The sequence below is a fragment of the Bos grunniens genome, chromosome 6 (genome assembly GCF_055505025.1).
Source record: "Bos grunniens cultivar Pamir isolate PY7600 chromosome 6, Bosgru_T2T1.0, whole genome shotgun sequence".
Taxonomy (NCBI): Eukaryota; Metazoa; Chordata; class Mammalia; order Artiodactyla; family Bovidae; genus Bos; species Bos grunniens.
The window spans coordinates 27,208,364-27,221,955 of record NC_141170.1 but is presented as its reverse complement, the minus strand read 5'-3'; the positions used below and the strand labels follow the sequence as shown (position 1 = coordinate 27,221,955).

At 34.0% G+C, this 13,592-nt stretch overlaps 1 protein-coding gene across 13 annotated transcripts in view; it reads right to left on the bottom strand.

The window, feature by feature from the left end:
- Positions 1-1,293: 1,293 nt before the first annotated feature.
- The window catches only part of G3BP2 (G3BP stress granule assembly factor 2), a 92,546-nt gene continuing 80,247 nt past the window's right edge, over positions 1,294-13,592 (bottom strand). For 7 of the 13 annotated variants that reach the window (XM_086405367.1, XM_086405366.1, XM_086405368.1 and 4 more), the window contains 6 exons: positions 12,935-13,115; positions 11,859-11,957; positions 7,405-7,507; positions 6,040-6,168; positions 4,643-4,761; positions 1,294-4,255 (listed from right to left, as the gene is read on the bottom strand). In XM_086405367.1, coding sequence (XP_086261493.1) covers positions 3,983-4,255; positions 4,643-4,761; positions 6,040-6,168; positions 7,405-7,507; positions 11,859-11,957; positions 12,935-13,115 — 904 coding nt within the window. In that variant the 3' untranslated portion in view covers positions 1,294-3,982. The remainder of the gene's footprint in view (positions 4,256-4,642; positions 4,762-6,039; positions 6,169-7,404; positions 7,508-11,858; positions 11,958-12,934; positions 13,116-13,592) is intronic. The other 6 variants (XM_086405375.1, XM_086405373.1, XM_086405372.1 and 3 more) reach the window with 1 other exon arrangement.

Below are 13,592 nucleotides of genomic sequence, written 5' to 3'. Positions count from 1 at the left end.
GTGTGGTTACATACTACATAAACAGATTGGAAGACTTCAATTGTCAAAAATACCTTGAAAACTGAAGGAATTCTGACTCAACTATGCAAATGGCTTTAAACAAAACTACTGACATCTTTTATGATCTATTAAACTACTCATATCTTTTATGAAGGGAAATCTTTCAGAACATAATAAAACATAATTCATTTACCCAGTCATTTAAGATACTTTAGAATTCTGGCATTAAAATGATCAAGACAATAATTAGAAAGTCTTACGAAAACAGACTGAAAAGGAAAAAAAAAAAAAAAAAATCAAGTATTCACCTGAAGTTGAAATATAAATTATGATGAGCAGGTTATCCTGAAGAAAAAATATGAACATCTATTCATTACATTTTCATTTACTTGATACAAAGACTATATTATATAACACAACTGAAACGAAGCATCATGTGTGGTTCAACTTTCAAATATTTTGTTCCATATTTCCTGGACCAAACAATATTTTACTTCTTCAAATTTGTTTTCAATATAGTATGGTACATACATTTTATCCCTTCTGAATGTTTTTCCATAGCCATAAAATTAAATGTTATTATACATCATAATTGGAAGTGAGCCTAATAGACACTTAAAAAATCTTAAGTCTTACTTCCTAAAAGTACTTGAATAACAGTCTAGCTTTTCTCCAGTACAAACTAGTAAAGATTGATTTACGGAATCTTCATACAGTGTTATAAATATATCAGGAAAAATTCACTTGTACTATCCCTGTTAACAAAGTAAAAGTCTCAAGTTCTAAAATTACATATGCCTTATGATTTTATTTTTCATTTGAAGAATATATTTGTTAATTATGACTGAATGATTCTTTTCCCTTTTAATATTCTTTTAGAGCTTCACAAATTTGTTCCAATTGCTGAACTGGTCATGTCCATAACTTCAGATCACCTCGATCTTCCCATCCTCTCTTCCTTCTGAGATGAAGTAGCAATCCTTTGGAAAACCCAAGATTATTAAAAACAAATAAATAAATGTTTAGTAGTCTGCTTCTTACCTTCCTCACCACTTATTATTCTGGTCTAACATTCTCTATCTTGTTTATCAGCTATCTAACTGAATTGCGATCTATCTCAGTTCAAGTAATTATGTTCAAGTCTTACTTAAATAATTTATGTATCAAATTTCACAAATAATAATCAGTTGATTTTAGAACAATTCCTTATTTTACTGAGGTTGTGTGAAATGCCACTGGGAGAAAATATTTCAGAACACAAACCTATAGATTAAATTAGGGACATAGATAAAATGCTGCAGACATCAGTAGTTTATTGTTTGTTTAGTCCAAACACATTCAAAATGGAAACTCAAAGAATACTTTCCACCTGAAACAATTAAACTAGATACTACTAGCATATAATGCTTAACACATTACAGCAATAAAGATGGTAATCCATTGTCTTCTATACCTACTAAAGCCAAGATGGTAAAGCCAATTTGGTTGCAATAGTGTCATAAGGATAGAATAGAATATTACCATCCAAAAAATAAAAACAAACAAACAACAACAATAAAAAAACCCAGCAAATGACAGTTATGGTAGATGAATATTTTTACTCTGGTTCACTGAAAAGGGGACAAAATGTTAAAAGTCCACAGTACTGCAGGTGAACAATCACCATGTAAACTTCTCCATGTGATGTTTTAATGTTTTATTCATGGTATGTAGAGACTGAAGCTGAATGGCTCTTTGCTTTAATTTTCTATTACACTTAACATTTATCATTACTTTTGGTGCCAGAACAGTTTTCATGGGCGGTAGGGCAATATCTTGGATTGAAAATTTTATATATATATATATCAAATGAAGGAAGAGAAAGAAATGAAAGAGGAACAATATGCTATATATATAAAAAAAAAAAAACACTGACAAGAAACCACTTATTTAAAAGCAGTTTGAATAAAAGCTTCAAAACTCAAAAGTAATTTTCTTGTAAGAACTTCAAGTACTATACATTAGAAAGCGTAAATGTATTTCAAACAGGAAAAAAAAATCCTTAAGCCCCCCAAAATGGAAATTGAGAAATCTGTGTCCCCAAAATATATCCAATAGTGCAAGACTTTTCCTCGAACATGGAAGACCTCATTCAAGGGGGGGAAAAAGGGATAGGCTTAATTTTACTTACATTGCCCGGTACATGGAAAACAAAATATGTGCATCATTTGCTAGTTTACTAAATAGCAAACAGTTTCATAATTAAGAAACAGTTTGCTATTATGTCAAGTGCATTTTTTGTTTGCTTTTACTAAGACAGAATGGAGAAGTCTTCCATGCTACAAGCAGCTTTAAGTGGTCACACTTATTTACCCCACTCCTGGCCTGAAACATCAGAAACTGGTAGGTACCAAATACTCCAAGCATAAAATCGGATATCCTTTGTCATATTTGTGGTTTACCGGAACTTGCTATAAAGACAGACAATAATCCAGCAGCTACAAACTTTGCTCACAGAATTGTTTAGAGATTCATGTAAAAATAAAAGATGTCGTCCCAGACTTAAATTCAGAGCCACTCGGGTGCTGACATCAGGTCAAGAATTGTGCAAAATGAATGACAGTTCCCTGCCCCCCCAAATAGAAAATGCAAACACTTAAGAGCTGCTGTTCTTTTCTCCGAAAATTGCAGTATCCTCACTTCAGGTTTACGTGCCATTTATGGAATCTGACTGCTTTTAAAAGGTCACTAAAAATGTACATCAAGTTGACTGACTTTTCCAAGCACCTCTCAAGTGATACGCTTCAACGTTCACCTTCAGGTTAAGAGAAAAGTCAACAAGAGACTTTGACTCAAATAACTGACTTCCTCCTTCACTCTCCCTCCCAAACACACAAGACTCCCTCCCACAGAGAACACAAAGTTGTTAACTCAAGAACAAGGTAAATAATATTCTAGTTAATTTTACTGATTTTAAAGATACTGCAATTTTTATATACTTCAATGATTTCTCAACATTTTGCAGCTGTTTGGCTTTGCAGCACAGCAATTTATACACTATACTGTACAAAATTACCAGCAAGACTGGAATGATGTATTAATAGAAGGCACCATCATGCGTATTACATTACCAGAGAACAAAAATACAGTAAAGACAATTTTCACTGTACACAGCTTAAAGAAAGGAAAAGGGGGAGGAGGAGTGTGTTGAGCAGCCAGCCATCCCTGTACTGAAGAGGGGCAGGTAGAAAAAAACCTTAGATATGGAGCTACTAAATCTGGTCTAATATTTAAGACCATAGCATTTGAAGTTCTGATCTTTATTTAGTTCATAACTAAATGACTTCCTTCTGGAATATACTTGTAGTCTTGTTAAGGTTTATGTGTACACACGCTGGTCACAGCAAGCAGGTAAAAATGCCCTCATCATTTCACAAACTATGCTCTACTGGAAAAAAAGATGAAAGATTTTTTTCCCCTGTTGCCTCCTGTTGCAGATGTCAAGGTTAATGAGTTCAGAGTACCCATTAGTGCATTCTGATGAGTGCGTAACAAGTTTCTGTTGGTTTGTATTTTTGGGGGGAGCCAAGAAAAAAAGGCAAGATTCTCCAATTGCACAAATTGCACTATTTGTGTTTCCAACAATAGGCAGAAACAGTAACACTTAAACAAAATGTGCAGCAGAGGATTTTTTTGACTCAAAGGACCTGAATTCAGTTGGGCATGTCCTTTTAAGTTCATTTTGTTGTAGACAGTTTAAGATATGGTCATTTCTCAGTCCTTAATTCTCCAAGTCTAGATTTATAAATTAACAATGCGAATCTTGTTGTAAAATTGGGGAAATAATGTCCACCTCAATTTAACTGATAACTGAAAGATGCTTTTCACATCAAAGAAATGATCAAAAAGGCTGTGTCACATTCCAAAGCCAAAAAAAAAATTAACAAGAATGCAAACACGATGAATAATGTACCACTGCCAAGACTCTGCCAAGAGTGGAGCCTCAGCGACGCTGTCCTGTGAAGCGGCCTTCCATCTGCCCAGCTCCTCTCCCAGAGCCAAGTTTCTGTGCCATGCCACCTCTCGGAGGGGGTCCTCTTCCATCCCGGTCGCGCATCATTCCACCGCCCACTATTCCCCGGGGACCACCAGGACCTCGATCACTGCGCCTAATATCCCGGCGGTCATCACCACCACCTCGAGTTTCTCGCTCTCTGGCAGCTCTTGTCTTTTTCTCTTCCACATTTAAACGTACTTCCCCTCGAAACATAATTGGCTTTAAAAAGGAAGAAAAAAATGTACATGGGCAGGTTAGACAGTAATAGTGGTGTAAGAAATAGTGATTTTCTTACTTTTTTACAGAAGTAAGAAATCACTTACGTAAGAAAGTAAGAAAATCCTAAAAGACAAAAAAAACTTTCAAAATTCTCAACATGCAATCTATTCTCAATATCCAACTTTCTTTACCAGAGTAAATAATGAAACAAATTTATTTTAAAATGACCCATACCTCAAATTTTAAAACTACTAACACATCTTTATTCTTTGCATAAATACTAGTTCATAGTAAACTATTTTTAACTGTACCATTTAAAAAAGACTAATGCACATTAAATACAACAGGAATAAGAAGGTATTCAATCATGCCATTTAAGTCACTTACTTTTGCAATTAAGATTCTCTGAACTGGTTCAGAGTCATCAAAAACCACAAAACCAAAATTTGGAAGCTTTCCCCCAACACCCTTGGTATTGATGCGAAGTTCCACAACATTTCCAAAACCTGTGAAAATATACATTACACAAAGGATAAAATAAAATATTTTAACAGGATATTTTGTAACTTTAACAGTTCAGAATGAAATACCTCATTCTCCCGATCCATTTCAAAACACAACTTGCAAGCTGCTATAGCCAGTGCACATTAAGATACTTTTCACTCTTACAGGTCATTCACTTAAGATGCCAACAACTAGCCTATTCTGTTGTCCTGCATCTTTATCAGTCCATTCAAAAGGAAAAGTTACCTACACATTTTAGAGAGACAATTTTATTTTCTATATTAGATTTGTATTTGCCAGATGAATCCCATTTCCAAATTTAAGACTGATTCACTCAGCTCTCTCTTCTAACCTCTACAGAACCAGGTCAATCAACACTAAGTACAGTCACTGGGAAACATCTGATACAACCTTATACTCCTGACCAATTAAAGGTGGCTGGTACCTAGAGATATACATACTATGTACAGAGGTAAATGTTTTTTTAAAAATCATATTATGAAAAAAGAACTCTCCTCAGTGTAGAATATATATACAATAGAATACTACTAAGCCATTAAAAAGAATAAAATCATTCCATCTACAGGAACATGGGTGGACCTAGAGATTGCCATACTGAGTGAAGTCAGACTGAGAAGGAGAAATATCATATGACATAATACATGGAATCTAAAAAGAAATGACACAAATGAACTTACTTATGAAACAGAAACAGACTCACAGAGAACGAACTTATGACTGTGGGGCGGGGAGCAGATAAAAGGGAAGGGATAGTTAAAGCAGTTTGGGATCAACATGTACATGCTGCTATATTTAAAATGGATAACCAACCAATAAGGACCTACTGTATAGCTACATGGAACTCTGCTCAATGCCATGTGGCAGCCTGGATGGGAAAGGAGCTTGAGTGAGAATGGATACATGTGTATGTATGGCTGAGTTCCTTCAATGTTCACCTGAAACTATCACATCGTTAATTGGCTACACCCCAATATAAGATAAAAAGTTTAAAATAAAAATGGGTAACTAACAAAGGGGAAGAAGAGTCTAAAAAAAATTTTTTTTTAAAAACTCTAGAATCTACAGCAAATCAAAATAGTTGTCAAAAATATTTGGCATTACCGTCAATTATCTGGAATATAATGTTATGTGAAAATCCTGATTATAACAACAGAATACTTCTCCGAAATAAAAGTCAAGAGGAATAAGTCTTATGATTAGAAAAAAAATTCTCTTCGCCTCCTGCTTAATTTTACCATAAAGCAAAGTAAACCACTTACTCATGAAGAACTCTTTTAGTTCATTTTCATCAATATCATGTGGCAAGTTACCAACAAAGAGTTGATGACTATCTGGATAGCGAATTATTCTACGGTTGTCAGATTCATTCTGTTCAATATCTCCTCTGCCTGAGAAGAGGAACAGAGCAGATATTAAAGCTTACAATGTCATATAATAAAAATTAGTTCAAAGCAATGAAAGTTAAAAACCCTAACACTTGATATTCTTGTTTTAGTTTAATAAGATAATAAGCTCCTTTGAGTTGTGGAACTGCCTATTATTAGTAGGTTAGTTAGAAAACAACATGACACTGAAGTGTTAACCGAGGGTACTGACTAGACTGCTAAAGTCCCTTCTTCGAGATCTACTGGTCTGATCATGTGAAAGCCAAGTATCAGAAGTATAAGTATTTCTCCTTAACCAAACTCTTGCAATCACCCAGGCACCAAACTGCTTTTAGATAGTGAGATGTGTTTGTACTAAATATTTGTTTAGTACTTTACAGTTCACAAATTAATCTTGTATAAAAGACTGTTGTATAAAATTATAGCCAAATCAGTAAATTTAACAGCAATAATGTCATTTATATAACCTTTTATACACCTTAGGGTGCTCATATATACATATATAAAATCTTATATGATCCTCCCACTAACACAAGGAACAGAATGAGGCATATAAAGAAAAGGCATCACACAGAAAAAATTTGTGTAGTAACTGAATGGTTTAAGAGAATGTCACAATTTAAGGGTCTTACCCAAAATAACAAACTCAGTGACAAGGCTGGGATGAATCCCAGCTCCCATAACTCCTGGTTTAATAACACACTTTTATTAAAAAAGTATATTTTCTAAATATGATGTATACTATCTCCCACCTCCTCCCAAAAGCAATCTAAACATATTCATAGAATTCAAATAGAGGTTCTACATATATTAGCTAACAATGGAAACAAGTCAAAAATCATGGCAACTTACTTAATACCTAAGACAATCAAAATAAGAAGAATCAGGGTGTGCTTATTGTTTATCTGTGAAGAGATAAGAGTGCTAAGTAAGAGAGTAGGTTATTGGCAGCTCGGTTTTGAATTCTTAGAACCAGTGACAATAACCAAAGAAAATGTGTCTCAAAATTCTCTTATTATTTTCAAAATACATGTCTCTATGGCATGTCAACTAATTTCCCCCTCAAAGTTGTTTTACCCAGGCTGTATATATATCAGATTACTTTAGCCTTTAAGCAACTTGGTACTAAAAGGATTTGCATATAAAATACATTATAATTAAAAAAAATTTTTTTTCAGTTCAGTTTTCTCTAACTTTTCAACTGCTAACTGCTGAAGATCACAGGAGGGGCTGACTCACCTGGTCTTGGTCCTCTAGGAGGGAAACCAGGTCGTTCTCTAGGTCGTTGTTCACGCACACGAGGTGGCTGAGATTGAACTTCTGGTTTAGCTTCTACTCTCGGCTAAAATACAAGGGAAAAAAACACATTATAAAGAAACACATTCCACAGGAGAAAAACAACCAAACTAAAGCAACAACCAAGTCACCAGCAGGCATTATGGTAATTTTAAGTCTAGAATATTTTTTAGTGTATGTCCTATATATGTAAAACATAAATTTTTATAAAGATATTCTGTACCAATCTAGGACTGTAGGGTAAATTTTGTTTTCTCACTCTAGGTTATAATTCATAATAAGCTGTTTTTTACAACCATATTTTTTCAATAAAGTTACATCCACATTGAGACAGATACTGCTACGAAAGTAAAAAAATGCAAGATGAGCCATTTCATGTAAATACATATACAAAATAAAAAGCTGTCTTTATCTTTGGAAGATAAAAATATATGATACATACTTCTAATTATCTAGTTTGCTGCCCTTCAAATTTAGTGTTCATATAAACTCCACATCATGAATAATTTTTTAAAATCAATATTTTGGTAATTCAAAATATAAAATTTAGTATACTCTGGCACCTAAAAATACTACCTTAAGATGCACACAAAAAACAATATAGGAACATGTTTATAGCATCTCAAACAGTCACAGAAGTCCTTTAGCTCCCTGTTATTCTTCCTTATGAGAGAGGTATGCATTTAAGGACTGACCCCAACAATGTTTCTCAACTTTTTCTTGAGGGTGGTAGAAGTAGTAATAGATCATTTTAAGTTACCCTCCAAAAGTTTCTGCTAACTGCTAAATACATGTAATTAAATAACTATGTTAAAAATATAACATGACATCTACATCTATTACCTTTTCCTTCATACATGGCATTTTCAGTATTTCCAAATTCTTCAGGCAGTCTATTGCCCAAATATTTATGGTCCAAGGAAGAGAGAAAACATATGCACCTTCAAAGAATGCTGAAAACACTCAGCAGGAATATGGAGAATGTGTCTTCAAATCAGAAAACTAGCTGTCTTTATGGCTGACCACTTCTGAGTACCTCAGCCCAAGAGTGGCTCAAACTCTTTCATAATTTATATAACTGGGATACTATGATTTGCAAGGACAAATTTTGATACAAAGAGCTATGTTTTTTCCAAAAACAATTTATAGTTTCACCCACTGTAACCAAAAGGTATATTATCGCCTATCCTAGCAGTCTTTAATAAATTTGCCTGTCTCACTCAGTTATTTTTCTTCTAGATTTTCTACTTCTCTCAAAATGAAATTGCTTCCCATGTTCTAAAATTGTTAGCTAAAAAAAAAATTTTCAATGTCTAACTCTTTCAGGTATTTAAATTATTTATGTGTATTTATTCCTACAAGGACCATATCTTATTTCTACACCAGAAAAAGTACCAAGTACAGTGCTATTAAACACAGATGTTCAGTAACTAATGGTTCATTTAAAGTTAAATTATATTTGGTTCTCTAATTCAAAACATGTAGAAGAATGTTCTAGCCTGACCAGGGAACCAACATTACAGCCCTGAGACCACTGCTATCTGTATTTAGAATTTAAGACTACATAATAATTTGAGGATATGATGCCTGGAAAAGGCAAGTTATTTAGAAATTTCAACTGAGGAGGGCAGGGCCTAAAAGCACAACTTTAACAGTATGAATAAAAAACCTTATTAAAGAACAAATATTTTCTAAAGTTTGATGAAGCTAGTACTTAAGGAACAAACATAGAAAATCACACTTTTTAATTTAAATACCTAGAAAAACCTCAATTCATTCAATCCAAGAAAAAGAATTCTAGCTGACTGATTCAGATTCTTTTCAAAAGATTACTGAAACAAAAATAACTACAAGTAGCAAAACAAAAAGGTTCTTATTATCCTTTAAGGATTTAATATTAAAAACACAAGTTTAAGTAAATTCCAACATCTTACAAATAACCCATACATGAATTTAGCAACTTTTTAGATATTTGATGTCAGTACAAGAAAAATATGAGACAAAAAAAAAATTATCAATATTTCTTTCAATATATGTCAACTAAGCCAGCTGTGCACTTACAATTCTTCAGGACTAATTTCATGAAAAATTCTTGCTCCAAGGAGATAAAGTAACTAAGACAACCACATACAACCTTCAGGGCCTGAAAATTAATTCCATGCCACCAGAAAGTGTGCTCACATGACAAATTCCACAAATGAAAGCAAACAGAATATGAAATAAAAATGAAACCATCAAATCAACTCAGGAATAGCAGGTAAAACCACAACTAATGTGTACTTCAACCAAACAAAAGCTATTTAAATGAACTGATCAACTTCCAACAAATCTTCCAAGAAAATAACTTAACTACTTCTAAATTAATGCCTACCAATACTTTGGAATTACATTTAATTCTCCTTTTATTAATGTGTGCTAAGTCGCTTCGGTCATATCCGACTCTTTGCAACCCCATGGACTGGAACCCATCAGGCTCCTCTGTCCAGGGCAATCTCCAGGCAAGAATACTGGAGTGGGTTGCCATTTCCTCCTCCAAGGGATCTTCCTGACCCAGGGATCGAACCCATGTCTGTCTCCTGCCTTGGCAGGTGGGTTCTTTACTACTAGCACCACCTGGGAAGCCTTTTATTAATAATCGATGCTCAAAGTGTTAAGGAAATGGATACTATACCAAAGTGACAAAATAAAACTGAATGGTTTATTAAATCAAAAGGAAACAATTATGAATCCATTCTTATACAGCTTAAGGAGATCAGAAACTTATTTTAAATTTTAAATTATAAATGTTTAAAATTCTGTCTTAATAAGGGGATAAGTTATTAAAACACAATCCAGTCTCTTACTTTTTTTTTTCTTAAAATTTTATTTCTCTAGACAAGAGGCTAGGATCTAATATAATGTAATATATAGACATGACTTAGATACAGCACTCCTCTTCTTTGATGTAAACACTCCTCTTCTTGATGTAAACACTCTTCTTTGATGAGCAGAGATACACTGCCCTCCAAGGCCTGAAGAAACCTACAGGCTTGCATGGGTATCCAACTGCATGAATTCGAAGCCCTGTTGTTTTATTTATATAGCTGTCTGACCTTAGGTGAAGTACTTGAGGTCTCAATTTACTTGTCTGTGAAACAGGAATAATAATAGTAACCATTCTCACAAGGTGGTTGTAGGGATTAGGTAAGAATAAATAAGTACTTTGCACAATGTGTGGTGCCATACTAAAGGCATAATAGGCATTAGTTACTCTAACTTTTAACTAGCGCTAAGTTTAAAATAAATGTAGCCAACTCTCTGAAATTCAAGTAATAATTCAAAAGATTCCAAACACAAATCTGGTAAGAAATCAAGAATTCCAAAAGAAAATTCAGAAAATCACTTATTGAGTCTTCAGATGGGTAGAAAAGTACAATCAGTACTTGGCAAAATAATTTTCTTCATTAAGACAGACTTCTAGTTTGTGATCTGAGGTAATTACTCAGTATTTCCTGAATATCTAGCTGGAAAAAAAAGAAAAGCTACCACAAGGCCATGTATTCTATTACATAGCTAATTATGTGTACCAACACCAGGCAGACTGCCTAATAATTCCTAGCTACTTTTGAAATCTCACACTTTCAATGTTTAGAGCACAGAAAGAGGTGTATAAACACAATTTTATGTGCACTAACCATTTTACATGTAAATTTTATACCAGAATGAAGCTTGACTCAAAATGTAGGAGAAGTACTGGACACCCTTTAACTGTGCCTATTTACTTTAGAATTGGGTTAACTGTAAAGTATACTAATGAACACATTAGGTAGCCAGTGTCTTTATTTTTCAATGTTTTTGAAAGCTCTGAGGTGGGTAAGATGATAAACAGACAAAAGGCAGAATACTAGAATGATCAGTTAAGGTAAACACTACAGTCATAAGTTGGTACAGGCTTCAATTAAACAGTATGAACCACTTACAGACTGAGAGCTTAGGCAGTGGTTTTTTGTTTTTGTTTTTTTTTTTTCAGTTTTCTGTTTAAAAAAAAAATAACAATGATTCTTTATAATGCCATACTACTCTGTGGCTTTCAAATTTTTTCCCTAAAATATTTTTGCTAAATGATATTTTAAACTTATAAAAAGGACTTTTTTGGTTATTTTAAGAAGGCTTTTAAATGACAATATATATTGTTAAAACTAACTAAATCTGTATTTCACACACCCATACCCCAAATACCACCTATGTAGATGATGAATGGAGATCTGGCGCTTAAAGTGGGTGCAACTGACATTTAATACAATTTTTTTGTATATTTAATCCATAATTTCTGATTGACTCATTTTAAAAAATATGAAAGAGATAAGCAATTGGCAATGTAACAAGGATACAATCCAATGTGTTCACAGATTGGTTACCTGTGAGACTGGTGCTTTAACATGGGGTGGAATTCCAGAGGAAGAAACAGTGCCACTAGGAGGCAGGTTTTTACTGGTCACTGAAGCCCAGGAGAAAGCCTGCAGGAAATGCAACAAACCTAGACTACTAATCATGGAAAACCACCAACATTCCTATAGGGAAACTTCCAAATATATATTTTCTTTTCATTTCTGAACTATTGCTCTATATTGGAGGACTCCTAAAAAGAAAGGCACACACACACATGCCAGTCTATGTGCCAGGTTTCAAAATCTCATTATGCAAGATTATGACTGTCTGAACTACTAAATAAATCCACAAGCAAGTTCCTATATACTCTAAGTAGATGAGCAAGTGGCAAGCAAACCACTAACAACTACACATGCTAGAAAAATAAGAACCTAATAGAATCAATTTATTTCCCCTTTTGGGGGGAAGATAAGGTGTTGTGATGGCGCTAAGGGGAGAGAGGAAGGACAGGAAAGAAGAGAGTACTAGCTGGAAACTTTAACAGACATTCACAAATAGAACAAGCAATCTCCTCCTCTCACTACCCAAATATACCTACTTTACAGAAAGATAGAAGATGTTTTAGGTAGGTTTAAACGAAACACTATGGGTATCACTCATCTTTCCAAGACAGTTTGGTGTAGTAAGGAAATTGTTCCCATTTAAACCAGAAATAGCACACATATCACTTGTTTTAACAATAGGCAAATTTGTTTTAAGTTGGGAAACTGCATGACTCCTATTTGCATCCATGTGTAGAGGACTTAACACAGAATGGAAGAGCAACTCTCAACTTTATTACATGGACTCGAATAATTTCATGTATGGTACTAAACACTGCACACAGATAAGAATCAATCTTAAATTTTATTCTGAGGGGTGTTTTTTAGGGGGTGAAGTACGATTTCCTCAGAATTACCAAAAAAACCCACAGCTTCTTTCATACACATAAAAAAGCATAGTTTACTATTCAGCAATTAAACACAACAGAACAAAGGTCATGCTTCATTAATGGCACCGTATGAAAGCGTGATGTTATGGGTCTAAAGAGTTCCTCTGATCTAACCTTTGGTGGTTCCTGTGGCAGAGAAACAGGCTCAGCAGGCGGAGGAGAAGCAGACTTCTCCTCTAACTCTTCCAAGTTCTTCTCCTCCACTGGCGGTTTCAGCTCTTCAGTCTTTGTTTCAGATTCGGGCTCAGGTTCAGGTTCATGCGAGGATTCTTCTAAAGGCTCCTCTATGCCATTACTACAACAAAACATTTCGTTCCCTTTTCAGTAGGAGTGAAATGATCAACTTAAATAGGAGAAAATCCAGCATTTCTCTAATTAATGGGCAGAACAAGTAATAATACACGAAGTTCACTAAGAACCAGAAGGCAGAAGAACAATACTCTCAAGCAGCATTTCTTTAACCTAAATGTAAAAACTGGATTATTCAACATGTTTACTTTAGCACTAACTATTAGGAAATAAGGAAATAAAGAATAAGGAATAAGGAAAACTCATTATTTAAAAAATAAAATGCCTACTCTGTGTTGTCCCGAACAGTACACATTATTAGCAAGTGATTAGTTTTAGGCCAAACCATGTTCAATTTTTGAATTAAACGTTTTAAGAATGCTTTCCAAATTTCTTGCATATAACATGGTAAATACTCAGGCACTGGCTACATAGCTTTATCAAGAATTTACTTTCAGCAACAATTCTAGGAACAAAAACCACT